At 61.3% G+C, this 17374-nt stretch overlaps 1 protein-coding gene across 1 annotated transcript in view; it reads right to left on the reverse strand.

Annotated features, from left to right (window-relative positions):
* The window catches only part of SARDH (sarcosine dehydrogenase), a 38245-nt gene extending 21095 nt beyond the window's left edge, over positions 1 to 17150 (reverse strand). Inside the window, exons 1-12 of the mRNA XM_081151567.1 lie at positions 16943 to 17150; positions 15868 to 16228; positions 14636 to 14814; positions 14046 to 14225; positions 13243 to 13366; positions 12975 to 13075; positions 9354 to 9458; positions 8151 to 8280; positions 4215 to 4301; positions 3850 to 3940; positions 1235 to 1376; positions 285 to 368 (exon numbers count right to left, since the gene is read on the reverse strand). Coding sequence (XP_081007693.1) covers positions 285 to 368; positions 1235 to 1376; positions 3850 to 3940; positions 4215 to 4301; positions 8151 to 8280; positions 9354 to 9458; positions 12975 to 13075; positions 13243 to 13366; positions 14046 to 14225; positions 14636 to 14814; positions 15868 to 16216 — 1572 coding nt within the window. The 5' untranslated portion in view covers positions 16217 to 16228; positions 16943 to 17150. The remainder of the gene's footprint in view (positions 1 to 284; positions 369 to 1234; positions 1377 to 3849; positions 3941 to 4214; positions 4302 to 8150; positions 8281 to 9353; positions 9459 to 12974; positions 13076 to 13242; positions 13367 to 14045; positions 14226 to 14635; positions 14815 to 15867; positions 16229 to 16942) is intronic.
* Between the last annotated feature and the right edge of the window lie 224 nt (positions 17151 to 17374).

The following is a 17374-nucleotide window of genomic DNA, read 5'->3' on the forward strand; positions in this document are numbered from 1 at the left end:
AGATGCTCTAATTTCTCCTGCAAACTGGGGAGCATCACGTGTGCTGTCTCCTCGCTGTGGAGCACCAGCGTCCCCAGGCCCCACGTGGAGCAGGAAGCCTGGCCCCTGTGGGTGGTGAGTGACACCTGTTGGGGCATCTGCAGAGGAAGTGCCCCAAAATCACGGGCAGATTGACGGGGCTCAGCGCCCCACAGAGAGTCAGGCTCCACTTGTAGTAACCACAGCAGGACTGCAGTCACCTTGGGCAGGTGTCGAGGTGAGAGAAGACATGGGGGGCTACTCACCGGGGCTGTGCCTCCAGGGTTAAACCATCCTGGCCGCTCCCAGCCGTGCCGCTCCTGGAACACGCAGCCTCGTGCAAGGAGCTCCTGGGGTGGGGGAGGGCCAGCACCTTTCACACGGGGTCAGACACCCCCATGCAAGGCAGACAGCAAATGAATCTGCCTCTTTACACCCGAGGGCGCAGAGGGCAAAGAGGTCCTCGCACCCAGAGCCAGGACACAAGCCCAGGCTCCCACACCAGAGCTCCCCCAGCATTCCCCTCCCCAAAAAATCCCCATCCTGGAGAATTACCTTCAGCTATGGACCGATTTCCTGACCTGCAAACTCCTACATGGAAGCCCCAACCCCAGTGTGACTGTATTTGGAGATGGGGCCTCTGAGGAAGGAATTGGGGTGAAATGAGGTGTGAAGGGTGAGGCCCTGATCCTTCCAGGGACACACCTCTGTCTCTGTCCACCAGGAGCAGACAAGAGAGGAGGTGGCGGTCCAAAAGCCAGGAGGAGCCCGTTGGCTGGCACCTTGACCTGGGCCTCCCAGCCTCCCGACCTTGGGGAATGAATTCCTGCTGCTCAGGCCCCCGTCTGAGGTATTTTGTTATGGTGGCCCAGCAACCCCACTCCTAGGTGTGACAGCAGGGACTCCAGCGACTCGGCAGGGAGGGCAGGCATGGAGCCAGCTCCACACGCAGGAGCGTGCCGCCGTCTGGCTGCGCCCACCTGACATGGGACCACACACACCTGCCATGCACCTGCCTCGCAGAAGCCCCTGCTGCCAGGGGCCAGGGGCCAGAAAAGATGCCCAGGTGCGTGCTCTGAGCGCCTTCTGTTAGCAAGTACCTGGGACTGAACGAGCCGCCTCTCACCAGCTGCCCCGCAGGTGGGGCCCCACATGCACCCTGTCTCCCCAATACCCGGGACTTCCGAGAGTGACCTGGCCAGCACAGAGCAGGTACCTCGTGCAGGGGGTCCCTCCGCATGTTGCGGCCTGCCAGGGGCTCGTCGTGAGGGAAGACGACAGAGTAGTTCTTGGCGTAGGACTCGTGGCTGCGCTCGCGAATCCAGCGGCGGTGGTCGGTGAGCGAGTGGTGAAAGCGCCTGTCACAGATGGACGGGCCGGTCACGGCCACGGGGGCCTGGTAGGGAAGGGCCTGCCAAGTACCAGGGACCCAGGGCAAACCCGGATTCTCGTTCCCTCCATCCGAGTCCTGCCTGTGGCTCGGGCATCAGGAGGAGCTCCTGGCTCTCCATTCTCTTGCTGTGGGGCCTTAGGCGCCCCCAGACCTTGGTGAGCTCAGGCTCCTCACCTGTAACCCCCCCACACACGACCCCTCCTCCAGCTCCTCTGTGGGCACAGCGGCTGGAGCCCCCCGGCGGCCAGCTGGCCCATCTGATCTCCTTGGACCCGCCCCGGCTGCCCGGCGGGGCTGCACAGCTGGGGGCTGGAGCTGGACGCCTGGCCGGCCTGCGTCAGGGGCCCTGCAGACCCCCTCATCCAGCTCCTCATCTGTCCCTCCCTTCCCTCTCCGCTGCTGGCATCTCTCTCCTCCAGGGCCACCTCCTCCCCGTCTTGTCCTCGTGGGTTCTGTCCCCAGTGGCTCCTGTCTGAACCGCATCAGGCCGATGGACTCTTAGTTTGGGCTGGTCTGTGAGCACGATTTTCTGACCCGGGCCGGGGCGGAGCTGTTACGAGAATCACTGTTACTGGCACCACCAGCACCCGCTGTCCGTCTAAGGGGCTATTCCCAGCGCGGGCCGAGGGCAGTGCCGCCCACAAGGACCTCTGTCATTCCTGGAGGGGCCTCAGGTGGGGTGCCTCATGCGTGGGGCGCGTGGTTTGACTCATTCCACACCAGAGGACCCAGCCTGCACCCAAACTGGGCTACATGCTGCCAGAAGCTTCCAGAACACGCCGCTGGAGAGGCAGTGATGGAGCTGGCCACGGGGTCCGGGAGCGTTCCGGAGGCGTCAGCAGAGTGGGCCGGGGTGTAGAGCTTGGAAATGCGTGGCAGGCTTGGGGGGCCGAGCGGCAGGCGGAGGGGGCCAGGAGGGCCACCCTCGGCTATCTGTCCTCTCCCTGGTCAGACTTGTCCCCAGGCACCAGACACCAATGTTGCTCTCCTGGGATGGGACATGTGACCTTCCCCACCGTTCTGAGAGTGGGGATCCCGGTGGGAGCTCAGGGGGAGTCTCTCACTTCCTCAGGCACAAACCAGCCCTTGGCACGCTCCTGCCAGGGAAGGTGGCTGGCGGAGGGAGGCCCAGACCTGTTCCCAGCTGGGCAGGGCCTCAGACAGCATGGACACTATGGTACAGGAAGGCCATCCGGTGAGGCAGGTGTGAGCCCCAGGGGGTCTGATTCCAGTGCCAAAGCCTTCACCCCAAGGGAGGCCGGGGGACAGCAGACAGCCTGGCCTGGGGTGGGAAGCTGGGTCCCTGCCCCTGTAGGTGGAGCACTAGGTGACTTCAGGCAAGTTGCCTCTCCCATTGGTGCCTCTTTTTTGCTATTTGTAGCAAGAGGGGCTTGGACTGGTCCATCCCTGAAGCCCTTTACAGATTTCTCATTCTGGAACATTCCTCTCTTGGGAGAGCATGTAGGCGCAGCCACAGAGCAGACCATGCTGTGCCAGGCACCACGGAGGGGGTGGCCAGCAGGGCATCTCAGTGCCTGTCAGCCTGTCTCTGCGGGGACCAGACACCCCCCAGTGGGTGTAGTGTCTTCACCAGGCCAGGAAGGGACGAGGGGAGCCGATGAACAGGGGCTTGCCGACCTGAACTTGTACCCCCTGCACCTCACCGGCAGCTGGGGTCTCTGGGGGGGCCGTCTGCCAGGAGCAGGAACAGCAGAGCCGGCTGACTATGCAGAGGCTCCTTCAAGCTGTTGCCTGACTGCTGCCTGGGGACAAGAGCCGGGTCCACCAATTCCCACCTGTCTAGGAGCACCTGTGTCACTGGCCCCGACTTGCAGGGCAACCAGGACGCCTCCCAGCTCTGACATCAGTGCCCCTTGGCCTCAGCTCAGGGTTACTTAGCATTTCCAAGTGCAGGCCTGTTGCGAGGGTTTTACCGACACAGACCAAGCAGCACGTGCCCCCCTGCCCGGGTCGGAATGACACTGCTCGGCCTGATTCCTTCCGCTCACCGCGCGAGTGAGCGGTGCAGCTGCCTGGCTCCCAGCCACTACGCACATGCTAATAACGATCATCCCGCTCCCGGGCTACTTGTGCGGTCCTTCCTGCTCCCCAGGCCTCAGTCTCCCCATCTGCAAAGTGGGAGGACTTGATCCCACTGCTATCCTGGAGCTGGCCAGCGGGTCAGGCAAGACACTGGGACTAGAGATCCTGGGAACTTGTAAAGGGCCGGGGAGCTGCCAAACGCAGGAGCCCTCAGCACCACTCCCTCCTGGCAGCCTTCCTCCCTTTCTTCTCTTGCTACCTCTTCCTCCAAGAAGCCCTCTGAATTTCAGGGAAGCTCCTTTCAAAATAGCCCTGGCTATTTACCCCACCACGCCAGGTCCTAGGGCGGCTGGTGAGGAGCCACGCCCTGCCTGCAAGTTTCCCAGGGCACTTGCCTGATGTCATAGCCATACATGTCCTTCTCTGGGCGCCCGTGGATGATCCAGTGGGCCAGCTCCTGCCCACAACCGCCGCCCAGCATCATTCCTGCCAGGAGTGGAGTCACAAGTCTGCAACCCATCCCCAGAACTCACCCCAATTCTGTGCCTCTCCCATCTTCATCTGCAGCATCACTCCCCAAGCCTGGGATCTCACACCTGGGCACTGCATGCCTTCCAACGGGACCTCATCTGTCCCTGCAGGCCTCTCCTGTCTCCACCCGTCAGGGGGTGCAGGGCTCCTGGGCCAGCCCCCTCACCCCACCTAGGGGAGCTCTGAGAACCGAAGGAGAGACCACCGGTGGGCTGCTGCTCACACTCACCTGCACTGTTGAAGCCACAGCCCAGGAAGAATCCTCGGAGCTCAGGCGCCTCCCCCATCAGGGGCTTGTGGTCAGGTGTGAAGGACTCTGGAAGGAAGGGGTGGCCTGAAGCTCCCTCCAGGTTGTGCACACCTGGAGTGGGGTCTCCCAAGAGGTCAATAATTGAGGCAGGGGTCTGGATGTGCCTCCTTTATCCAGACCTTCCCCATCCTTAAGACCCAGCTCAATGCCACTTCTTCCAGGGAGCCTCCCTGACTGCTTCCACCACATTTCCTGAGCCCCTTGGCATTTACTGCCAGAACCATCCAACCTGAGCCAGGTTCTGCCTTACGGAGTCCAGGTTTGTCCCATAGCTATCACCATTCTCCTGCTGATGAGGGGCCCCAATCACAGTTTATGGCTCCCCCTCACTGCACCATCTCCCTGCTGTGTCACTGCCAGTCACTCTTGCCCATTGGACCATGAGCACCAAAAGGGCAGGGACTGGGCTTTGCTTTGCTCACCACTGTGTCCTTAGGCCTAGCACAGGGCCCAGCAAATAGTAGGAGCTTGATAAATGTTCATTGAATGAATGGTCATAAGTTCTTTGGGAAACTGGACCAAGCCTCTTGCTTCTGTGCTGCCAGAGTGCCTTGGGCGGAGGCCAGGACATGGAGGGAGAGGGACCCTCGGGCAAAATTACAAAAGGCTGGACTTTGCAGCCACAGTCCTGGGTTCCAACCCCGCTCTACCTCTTCCTAGCTGTGTTACTTCGGACAAGTCACTTCACCTCTCTGAGCCTTAGTTCCCTCTGCTGTAAAATCGGAATCACGTATGTACCTCCCAGGGCTGTGAGTTAACCTGTCTACAGATATTTGCAGCCCACCCAGATGTGCCCTGGAGTCAGCTCTGGACAACACAAATCCCACCCCTCAGGGAGCTGCCATAGAGCGAGGGAGACAGAGAGTGAATATGTCTGGTAAGAAAACACAGTGGGGCAGGGGTCTCACTTGCTGGCAGGGCTGGCTGCTCTCACAGCCTTTCCTGGCAGGGAGTCCCCACCAGGGTTATTGACAGGGAAAGTGGTGGCTTTAGGTCTGATTTATCACACGTCACCTGTTAGTGAACCATGGACCTGGGGCCGCAGGTCAGGGCTGCCTGGCCCCCAGCCAGAGTTCTCCACCAAGGCCTGACCTGGGGGGTGGGGGTGCAGCCTCTGAGCTGAAAGAGGCCCAACTCTGGGGGACCTGGGGACGGTTTCCAAAGAGCAACAAAGGACAGCACCCTGGAGGGCAGAAAGGTGGCGGGGTGGCTGCAGGGAGAGTGGAGGCAGGGTGGCTCAGAGACAGCTGGGCAAAAGGAGAGGTGATGCGCCCAGCTGGTGTGGCACAGTGGTTGAGCTTTGACCCAGGAGCCACGTGCACACCAGGTTCCATTCCCGGTCAGGGCACATGCCCGGGTTGCGGGCTCGGTCCCCAGAAGGGGGCGCGCAGGAGGCAGCCGATGGGTGCTGATTCTCTCCCATCAACGTTTCTCTCTCTCTCTCCCTCTTCCTTCCTCTCTCTCTAAAATCAATAAAAACCTATTTTAAAAAATAAAAAGGAGAGCTGAGGCCATGGTTACGTCCAGGGATGACCCAGGGAGCCCTGGGAAGCTGGAGCTGTCCCCAGGCCCGGGGCAGGCAGCAGGAAGTCCTGGACAGCCTCGGGGCACATGAGGAGACAGCCAGCAGCACGGTTTCCGGGACAAGGGTCTAAGTGTTTACCAAACAACTCAAGACCGAGCCACACAGAGACGCAGGGTGCACGGGGCCTCCAGGCGGGACAGACGAGACCCCACCTTGGCTCCGACCTCCCGACCCTGGAACGAGAGCTCTGCCCACCCCCCACTTCCCCGAAGTCAGGGGGCCTGGGACTTACAGGCTCTGTTCCAGAGGCCAAAGGCCCTGACTGTGCTTGTTCCCCTGGCAAAGAGAAACGCTGATTTCCCCAGAAACCTCCCTCGCAGCCGGGAAGCCAGACTCGAGACTCCCTCACTCGCTCGTCTGCGCCCCGGCAAGGCTCCGTGGGAGCAATGACTCCCCGGTCCAATTAAGCTGAGCCGCTCCCTGGGTCATCTGTGCTCCTGGGATTGCTTCAGGCCCATGTTTCTCACTGCCAGTCCCCAAGGAGGCTGTGGGGGGTGGCGGGTCATCTGCCTGCTCCCTGATTCCAGTGCTCAGGGCCCTGCCAGCCTGCCCCCTGCCCATGCCCTGCACCCCTCTGCCTCTTCCTGGGGAGCTGTGCCTCTCACCAAAGGCTCCCTTAGGCCCTGAACAGATTAGAGCAGCTCGGGCCAGAGGCTGTGCCGATACTCAGTGCGCAAGGATGGAGAGGGCTGGACGCCCCACAGGCCATAGCCCGTGGGTGTCAGGACCCTTCCCCCCTCCTGTACTCCCCTCACTCCCTGCATGGCCTACAGACGTCACTTTATCCCCTGGGCATGGCCGTTGGCATCCACTCCTGGGAGGGACCCGCTACAGTTTGCTGGCCCGGGCTGCGCCCTCACCTACGTGTGGCTTCTCCTCCTAGCTCTGTCCCTGCTGAGTAGCTCTGTCCCCCATTTCACAGGTGATGGCACTGAGGCACAAAGAACTCAGAGCCTCAGGCACAGCTTCCTCTCCGGGCAACGCTGCATCTTCCCAAACCTCCCTCCACAGCCCTGAAACGGGGCAAGCTCACCTTGCCCATTTGCTGAGCATTAACTGTTTCCTGCGTGTGCCAGGAAGGAGGCTGATGACACCCATGTGATTCTGTGGGAACCACGATGGGGGTGGTGTGTCTCCGGCCCACAAACGACCTGCTCCCCCTGCCCAGAACATTCACCCTTCAGGGCTTGGTTCGGCTGTCCCTCCTCTGGGCAGCCGGCCCCACACCCATCACACTTGTACACTCGTCAAGGGCGGACCTGTCCCACTGGGCCGCAGTCACCTAACCGCCCTGGATCCCCCAGCCTGCCTCTGGCACAGGTGGGGTGCCAGCTAGTGTAGAATGAATGGCAAATGAGTAATCCTGTAGGTGCTGGTCACTGGTGGCTTCTGGGCTGAACCACAGAGTCCCCCGGCAGTAAGCATTGGGCTCCGAGGTCAGCTCGATCCCTCCTACCTCCCAGAGACCACCCTCAGCCAGGGCTCCGGCCGCAGCCTCGCCCCTGCGCCCTCACCTGGAACAGGCTGCCTCCCTGCCCTGGAGCCCACCTCCTGGGGCTGCAGTCACGTGGGCGCTGCCCAGCCTCTAACAGGCACTCAGCACGGGGCAGCTCTGTGGGTCTGTCTCCCCGGCCTGGAGCACTGGCCTGCAGGTTGGGGTCAGGGCTGTGGGCCAGGTGCCCCACTCCCCTGAGAACTGAGCACCTTCGTTCCCAGCCCCTTTATGGAGGCAGAGAGCAGGGCCAGGCTCAGGGCCTATCCACACTGAGTGGGTGTGAGGCCAGAGAGCAGAGAAGTGAGGCTAACGGCCTGGGGTCCGGGCCAGATGGAGCGTTCTAGAAAGCAGGGAGAGTGGGGGATTAGCTGAACTGGACTGCGGCTTTAGGCCCTGTGACAATGGCCTCAGGGAAGGGCTTGGCCCTCCTCTCCTTGCTCAGCCCCACAGTGCGCTGGGAGGGGCTCACAGCCCATTTTACAGATGGAAACACCGAGTTCCAGGGACGAGTCGAATGGAGATTAGGAGCCCAGACTGGGCATCAGGAGGAGCTCACCCTGGGGCGGGAAGAAGCCTGGCCGTTTGCTCATCAGGGGCAAATTTCTGCCCTGGCCAAGCTCAGGTCTCTGGCTTACAAAGAGAAGTAGAGCGATGCCCACCACCCAGGGCTGCTGGAAGGAGGGAACAAGAGAAGGTAGGGATACCCAGGTCTGTGCCTGGCACAGGCCAGCTCCAGGGTCAGCCCAGCCCCCCGCGCCCAGGCCTCCCCACTCACCTGGGCCACAGACCGTGGACTTGACCCCCGTCTTCTCCAGCACGGGGACCCGGTTGACGGCGCCTTCGATGTGCTGGGTGAACACATCCCAGTCCAGGTCGAAGAGACCAAAAGCAAACTTGTCCGACACCTGGGGAGGGGGCAGGGCCTGCCCTGTGACGGCGCCCACGGGAGCTGCAGTGTCTCCACATCAGGTGAGTTACAGGGCTAGGCTGGGCCCCAACACGTGCCCTCATTTGTCTCCCCTTCGCTAACCCGTCAGCAGGGCCGGTCTGCTCTCCAGGCCCTGCCCAGCTCTGCCCTTGATTGTAGCCACCGCCTCTCCCTGGAGGCCCTGCTCCCCACCCTCCTTCAACCCCTTCTCCTAAGTCAGGTCATGCCCCCTCTTGCCCTTAAGCTTCCCGTGGATCCCCATGACTCCTCTGTGGTCTGCAAAGCCCTACATGAGCTCGCCCTGCCTACACCTACCACTGACCCACAGCCATGCTGACCTTCCTTAAGTTCTTTGAGAAGGGCAAGTTTGACCTCAGGGCCTTCACCCCCACCTGCGGCAGCTCCTCGCCCACCTTATTTCCTGCAGGGCCCTGCTCAGGTGTCACCTCCTCAAGGAGTGCTCAGTGCTTCTTTGTTTATTGTATGTCTCCCCACCAAACTACAGGCCTCCTGGGACAGGGACTTTTACCTTAGTCTCCCTGTTTCCCAAGAAAGTAAAACAGTTTCTGGCCCAAATTGGTCATTATTGATTCAATTTGTTGGCTAAATGCATGAATATAAGAGCAAGGGGGACACACACTTGAGGTGGCCAAGGGGGCCACTGGGTCTATGCTTAACTCCAGAAGCTGCTAGGAGAGCCCAGGCCTGGGGAGACGCAGTGCTGGGGGGGGGGGGGGGAGCACAGGGTTGCTAGCTGATGGACAGGGGACTTAAATGTTCTCACTATCTTCTAAAGCTGCCATTTTACAGTTTCATAGCCTCTAACTTCTGACTTTTTGAGGTGAGCCCTCCACCTGCTGTAGGTCTGCATCTGCCTGTATGCAGGTCCCTTAAGGGTCAGAGAAAATGGGATTGACCCTTCTGGGGCAGGGGGACCTGCTGTTGCTCAGGTGCCTACCCAAGGAGCTTCAGGAGGTGGCTCCCTGAAAGAAGGCTTCTCTAGGCTGAGATGCAGCCCCAAACCCCTCCCTCACTCCCGCTGTGTCTCACCTCCTCCCAGAAAATGGGGTTGGCCTCGTAGCCACCCACAGACAAGGCATCCCCTTGGAGGCGGAGGTAGACCGAGGCATCATGGTCACGGACGTTGGGCATGTTCTGGAAAGCAGAGCAGAGAGGCCCTGGGGTCAGCCAGGGCTGGGTGGTGGGCCCCACGCTTCCACCAGGGGTCCCAGGCCCACTGTGGGCCCACCCGCCTCCTCCTTGCTGCAGGACTTCGAGGACTGAGGGGACCCAGGGGCCCTGGATTACACAACCAGCCCCATTCAATCTCTCTTTCCCCAAACCCCATAGAAGAGCAGCAAAGATATAAAAGGAGGAAGAATGTAGGAGGGAGGGAGGGAAGAGAAGGGTATAAGAAAACGGGAGCAAAGTATCTGAACAGACATTTCTCCAAAGAAGGTACATAGATGGTCAATATGCGCATGAAGAGACTAACACTGCCGGCCGGCGTGGCTCAGCGGTGGAGCATTGACCTGGGATCCAGGAGGTCGCAGTTCAATTCCCAGTCAGGGCACAGGCCTGGGTTGCGGGCTCGATCCCCAGTGGGGGGCGTGCAGGAGGCAGCCGATCAATGGCTCTCTCATCATGGATGTTTCTATCTCTCTCTCTCCCCCTCTCCCTTCCTCTCTCTGAAATCAATAAAGATATATTTTTTAAAAAAGAGATGCTAACACCATCAGTCAAAAGGAAAATGTAACTCAGAACTATAAGATGCCCCCTCACCCCACTGGGATGAAACAGTCTGGCAGTTCCTCAAAAGTTACACCTAGAGTTCCCATAGGACCCAGCGATTCCACTCCCCGGTATCTACCCAAGGGAAAAGAACGCAGCCAGCCACACGAAAGCTTGGGCAGGATGTTCATAGCAGCATTACGTACAGCAGTCCAAAAGTGGAAACAACTCAACTGTCCAGCAACAGATGAATGGGTAAATAAAATGTGGTGGTCAATAGGATATTACTCAGACATGAAAAAGAAATGAAATTCTAATACATGCACCACATGGATGAACCCTGGAAATGACACAAATGGTCACATATGGTGCAATCCTATTTCATTAAATGGCCAGAAATGGAAAATCCATAGACAGAAATCAGATGAGTGATTATCTAAGGTTGGAGGTGGGTGCGGTGGGCAATGGGGAGTGACTGGTAATGGGTGTGGGGTTTGGGGGATAGAGATAATGTTGATAGGTGGGTAGGAGAGAGATATAGATCATAGATGATGATAGATGATAGATGGTAGATACATAGATAGATAGATAGATACATATATAGATGATAGATAGACAGATAAGAGATATAATTCATGACAGTTAAATGGAAAACTGAGCAACCAGAAAAAAAATACTATTTACAACTCCAGGAAACACAAAAAGTTGGATACTATTTGCCCAGGAGTTAACCATATTAACATTGTCATTATATTGCAAACACTGACCAATAAACGAGACAAATCTTTTCAGAAAGCAGGCAGGATGGGGAGGCCCACTGCCCTGGGCACTGGAGGGACCTCTCTCTTGCCCCCTTGCAGGTAGCCCTGCCCGGATGCGGACCCAGGGCGAGGCCCCTCTGTAGAATGGGAATGTGGTGTGGAGGGCTGTGGGCAGGGGCGCCGGGAACTTCTCAGTAACTGGGCGCTTCAGAAGTGATTGCTCCTGTGCAAACTAAACAAAACTCAGTGCTCCACAGAGCAGGGTGGTGGGGACACCTAGTGGCCAGGACAGCCCATGACTTCCCTTCCAGCAGGATAAGTGACCCCGTCTCCCTACCTCACAAGGCCCAGGCTGCCTGGCAGTGCCCAGCACGCGCTCAGCTCAGCCCCAAGGCGCCCACTGGCACCCTCACTGCCGGTCCCTCTCCCAGGTCCAGACCCACCAGGTTCAGCCTCAGGACGGCTGGCCTCCCAGGGCCTGTGACTTGGCCCCCTGCCCCAAATCTCCCCTTTTCTCCTACAGACAGTCTTGGAGGTTCTGGGGCTGGTGCACCAGCACAGCCTGGGGCCCCCACAGCACACGGGTCCCCATGGGGGGGCAGCGTTGGTAACTAACATGAAGAGCCCCAGCTTGGCTCTGACCTTGAAGTTCACAGAGGGGCCCTGGACGACTGCCCAGCTTCTCCTGAGAGGTGCCTCAAAGTCAGGCAGCAGGGGGTGCCAGGGCATGGAGAGACGGAGACTGCTGTCCTGGGGGCACCCCTCCACTGGACACAGCCCTGCCCTGCCCTGCTCTCGGCTGTCCCCAGCATTAGCTCAGCCCTCCTGAGCCCACTGTGGCCTGAGCGCAACCTCTGGTGGTCACCAAGAGCTCTCCCCACAGAACCAGGGCCTCAGACTGGTCCTGCCAGCAGCTGCAGGGTGACTTCTCTGTCCCCGGTGCCCGCCCAGCAGTGGCACAGAGCCCTCGGGAGGAATTACAGTAAACTCCATGAACTGGGGAAGCCTGTGTCATGGGAGGGCCCAGAGCAGGTGGGACCCTGGCCTGAGCCCCATCGCCCCACCCCTCCACTTCTGCATCACCTAGCGGCCAGCCTGTCCTGTCCCGGGGAGAGCAGGGACGAGGCTCCCAGGACCCTCTTTGCTGGGGCCTGACCCTAAACAAGGGCAGTCTCGCCTCACACTGTCCCCACCCTAGACCCTCTGGCCCCTGTCTCTGAACGGCCTGCAGGTCCTGGCTGCCCTGCTCCATGCTCCCCACCGCGTCCCTCTGCCACGGCCAGACACGGCCTCCACAGGAGCCCCCCTGCCCACAGACAGAGACCCCTCGACGGCCTGTTTTGGACACACTTATTCACCCGTCTGTACCCTCCCCAGCCACACTGGGACCGGGACCAGAACTCGGTCCTTTTCTCACTATGATCCCAGTTTCTCGAACAGAGCCTGGGTCACTGGGTTTATCCAGTCACCGCTTGGTGGAGACGGGGGGCGGGGGGGCGGGCGAGATGGAGCGGTGGGTGGAGGGGTTAATCAGTGGGTGGAGGAGGGAGGGAAGAAGGGAGGCTACATGGATACTTGGACGGAAGGATGGACAGACACTTGGACGGGTAAACAGATGAATAGTGGGTGGGTGGACGAAGGGCCCTGGGCGGAGGAGGATGAATAAAGGAAGGGGGGGTAGAGGGAGGGAAATTAATGGAAGACAGTGGGGGGGGAGCCGTCCATGCCAAGATGACAGGACGCCACCAGCCACCACCCCTGGAGAGGAGAGATGAGCAGGGAGGGGAGGAGAGGGCGGGGCTCCCAGGGAGGCTCTGAGGCAGGAATCGGGCGTATTTGGGAGCATACAAACACCGGCTGCCCCGAACCGCCTGGGCACAGACAGGCGGAGGAGTTGGGCTGGCTGCAGGAGGCAGGGTGGGCTTGGGCATCCAGGAGAAGCTGTGCCCGAGGGCCCAGGGCGTCAGCATCATCAGCTACAGCTCTGCCACTTCACTGGGGTCTCACACCACCCAAAACACCCAGTGTGCAGTGTCGGGGGCCCATTCTACTGATCAGGCGACTGAGGTGCGGGGCGGCGGGTCATACCACGTGTCGGTGCTGAGTTTCAGAGCCAGGTCCCTGCGCCGCCCCACAAGCCAGGCCCCCGCCGTGACAGGGCCCTGGGCTGCCCGCTTACCTGGATCCCCTCGATGCGCTCGGTGACGACATAGGCATGGTGCATGGCCACCAGCGGGACCTTGACTCCAGCCATCCTGCCCACGGCGTCCGCCCACACGCCTGCAGGCGGAGAGGAGACGGGTCAGCTCTGCTGGCACCTGCTGGGGGCACCCGCCCGGGGGCACGGGGCTCCTCAGCACGCCTGTGGGCACACCTGGCCCCCCCAGAACGGCCAGGGTTAGGGAGCAGCCAGCGTGGCCGCTCAGGAGCCAGAACACCATTCCCACCTGCACAGTTGACCACACAGGGCGTCTGGATGGTGCCGTGCTCCGTCTCCACGGCCGCGACCCGCCTCACTCCGAAGTCATCTGTGCGCACGCGGATGCCCGTCACGGGGCAGTTCTCGATGACCTGGGGTGAGAGGGAGACCAAAGGCACAGGGGGCTCGCCCCGCCCCCATCCCGATGGGACCCAGACCCCTGCTTCTGACAGGTCGGGCCTCAGGTCGCACACCCGCCGCTGCAGCCCTGGGACTGAGTCCACGCACTCCTTGACTTGGAGAACTTGTCCCCAGACCCAGTAGCTCTTTTGTATAAAGTGACTTAAAAAAACAAACAGCTCATTTGACGAAGAAATGTTTGCAGTCTACTGTTTGGTGTAGGGTGCTCCCGTTTGTACATGTTTATCTGTCTTCCCAGAAGATATATTCAGATTAATCTAAACACCCACACTAGTTACCTCCGGCGATTTCATTCCTTCCTTTGTGCTTATTTGACTTTTCTAATTGTTTTTCTACAGCTATGTGTGCACTTGAGACAAGCGATGAAAGCTGCATGAACGCCTCGGGAGAGGCGCCACTTGTCCAGCGGGGCGGGAACCTCGGGGAGGGCAGGAGGCAAACACCCCGGACAGACCGAGGGACAGCTGCCTCCGCAGGGGCCGGCCAGGTGGCTCCGAGAGGCCCTGCCCGACCCAAGGTCGCACGACAGCGAGAATGGAGCCTGGTCTCTTGCCTTCCACTCTCGGGGTTCTTAGGCGGGGGGGGGGTGGGCCAGAAGCAGGGCACCCAGGGCCTGGTGGCCATCGGTACCTGTGCTCCCCGGGCAGTGGCGGCCCTGGCGAGGGTGGTGCAGGTGCCGGCAGGGTCCATGGTGCCGTCATGAGGCACGTACAGGGTCCCATAGAGGTCGTCCACGTTCATCAGCGGGTACAGCGCCTTGGTCTCCGCCGGGCTCAGCACGTGGGACTCCACGCCATAGGCCTTGCCCAGCTAGGGGACCCAGCGGAAAGTACTGAGCCCTTGGGGGACAGACGTCTCCCGGCCACTCCCTTCCCCGTCTGGGCCCCGAGGGTCAACTCTGACCCTCCCTCCTCCAGGAAGCCTTAGCTGGTTGCCACTCCCAGGGGCCCCCGTGGGCACCACGCGTGATGATAACAGATCCCGTTTACTGAGGTTTCTTGCCTCGGAAGCCCAGTGCGCTGTGCTCTGCAACATGGACCCATTTTAAAGGTGAGGATACTGAGGCTCAGAGAGGCAAAGGCACTCCTCCCAAGGGGCCCAGCCGGCCAGGGCAGCACCAGATCTGTCCTGACGCCTTCCCTGCGCCATGCTGCCTGCCCTCCTTGCAGGGACACACCCCCCAACTTGATTTCCCCCACCCCCGGCGGGGGAGCACCCACCGACATGAGCCTCTTGTATTCATCCAGGCGCTGCCGGTTGGACGCGATGAACAGGCCCCCGTTCTGGATCCAGCCTGTGTGCAGCCCCGTCTCCTCCTCTAGGTCACGGCTCACCACGCGCCTCGTGTGGGCCAGCAGCTCCACCTCCACGTCGCTGGGCCGCAGCTGCCACAACAGGCCTGGCGGGGAGGGGCGGGCGCCGTCTGTCCCAGCACGGGGGTGCTGCACCCCTTCCCCTGAAGGCCCGGCCTCCCAAGTATCAGGCAGCACCTCTGCAGGCCGAGGGCAGCCCCGAGAGGGTCATGAGCAGGAAAGGACACGGTCGAGGCTGAGTTTTAGGGCAGGACTCCTGGGCCTTGGGCCGCTCGGGGAGTGACAATATCAAAGGCTCCATTCACTGAGCACTTGCTGTGTGCCAAGCCCTGGACTGAGCCGTCACCCATCACCGGGAGACCGGCAGCCCTATGAGGCAGAAGGATTGTTTTACCCAAAGCGGGCCCTTCATCCGCAAAGCTGCTCCCTACAGAGCAGGGTCTGGGGCGCGGAGGCAGGGGTGAGGCTGGGGGAGGGGAGGGGCCGCATCCCAGCCGACACAGGGCCATGGGAAGGCAGAGGTGGCGTCTGCGGGGTGCGGGCCGCCTCCCAGGACGCCTGAACGCTCTCCAGCTGCGCGTGCAGTGACCTCCCGCTGGCGGCGTGATATTGGTCGAATCAGGAGTGTTTATCCCACGGAAACTGGTGCACTTGACCCAGGGTTAAGACAGAAGCTCGGATACCCTCAGGACATGCACACAGTAGGTGCTTAATACATGCCCACCAGTTAGTTAGGAGCAAGAGAATGGCAGACACATCTGTTGGCGCTGGGGGAGCCCCGTCTGCATCAACCGGACAGGACAGCCCCTTCCCTGTCCGTCTTCCACGCCCCCTGTCCACCCCTCGCCCAGGTGGCTGTCCGGGACGGGGCTTCTGCTCTTGGAGTAGACAGCTGGCTCCCAGCTCTGGCCTCAGCTTCGACCTCGGGGGTCCCACAGGCAGACTCCGCTCCCTCCTCCCACCACAGCTTCAGAGACTGAGGGACAAGCAGGGCCAGCAACCTGCCCACCCGCAGACTGACCCCCATCTGTCCTCCATGTCCTCCCCGCTCTGCTCTGCTCCGCTGCCTCGGACAGGCCTGTGGCGTCCTGGCCACTCGCTGAGTCTAGCCGGGCCCCCCGCCCGCAGCCCGGCCCTACCTGCTGTGTGCCAGGTGGTCCCAGAGGTGAGGCGCTCCCGCTCCAGCAGCACGGCCCCACTCACGCCCAGCTTGGCCAGGTGGTACAGGGTCTGGCAGCCCAGGCTGCCTCCGCCGATGACCACCACGCTGGCTGAGCTGGGCAGGGGCCGGCTTGGGCCTTGGGCGGCCGCCGAGGGGCCCTGGGCCTCCTTCAGGGTCCGCTGGTACGGCACGCTCTTCTCGGCGGTGGGGCCGGCCCCGCTGGCCAGGGAACGCGGCCCCGGGCCCTGAGCAGGGCTCCGACAAGGGCGTGCGGCGGCCACACGCAGGGCTCGGCTCAGCGAGGCCATGGGGACTCCGGGTGTCATCAGCACAGGGAGCTGGGGAGAGAGTCAGGGCTGGCTGTGGTGCGGACAGGGCGCCGTGGAGGCCGGGGCAAACGAGAGCCCGGGGAACCGTGCTCCCCATACTGGGACACCTCCCCCCAGGCCACGCCACCTACAGGACTGATGGCCAATTAACTAATTGATTGAAGAAGGCAACTTCCGTTTCCGAGCTCGGACCCAGTGCCCGCTCGTGGCACGCGCTCTCATTCAGCAAGATGCTCTGAAGTCACTGTGACTGTTGTCCCCGGTTTACAGGGAGGAGACTGAGGCACATGGAGGTTTAAGGTGACCAAGGTCTCAGGGCGGCTATGTGGCCGAGCAGGGGCGCAGGGCCAGGCCTGTGTGTGGCAGGCTCTCCTGCCCCCTCCTGCCCTCGGGTCTGCAGACGTCATGGGCCTGGTTTGGGGGAGGGGAGGCTGGGGGAGATGCCTGACCCACTGCGACAGATGCCTGTCCCATCCTCCCTAGTGGGGATTCGGGTGAGGGGCCCAGCTTTCGAGAGGAGGGGCTGCCCTGCCCCAGCACAGTGACCCTCTCTCAGAGGAGGGGGCAGAGGGGAGAGCAGGGACTTGTGATTTGAGAGGCTTTGGGGAGGCGGGGTGGAGGTTGGGGCAGAGCCTCTCAGTCCCTCCGCCACCCTTTGCCCCACAGTCACAGCCCACCTGCCTTCTTCCCACAGGTGGCCCCTCGGCTGGCGTCTGAACCTACCTTCAGTGCTCGAAGTTCCTCAACCTTCCAGGAGCCCCTGAGCGGTGTCCTACCCGTGGAAAGCCGGCCTCACGCAGGTGCCAAGACGACTTTCCCTGGCCAGGCATCTGCCCCCTCCCGCGGCACTGCCCAGCACCCCTGCTGGCCCCCCCCTCCCTCCAACTGTGCCAGCACCAATGCAGCTGGCCTGGGAAGCTGCCACGTGCTCTGCCCGCCCGCCCGCCAGTCCCAGCTCTCCAGCTGGGCTGGGGCGGCCCGATGGCCCTCCACCTTCTGGAAGCAGCTGCTTCAACATTAACCTGCTCTCCCGCCCCCTCGAACTCTTTCCCACCCCTGAGTTGCCCACATGACCACTCATTGCTAAGGGTGAGGGTGCAGGACAGACGGGTGGGGGCTGAGCTGTAAAGGGGGACCCAGAGGAGCTGCAAGATG

This window comes from Miniopterus schreibersii, assembly GCF_964146895.1.
Source record: "Miniopterus schreibersii genome assembly, chromosome: 11".
Taxonomy (NCBI): domain Eukaryota; kingdom Metazoa; phylum Chordata; class Mammalia; order Chiroptera; family Miniopteridae; genus Miniopterus; species Miniopterus schreibersii.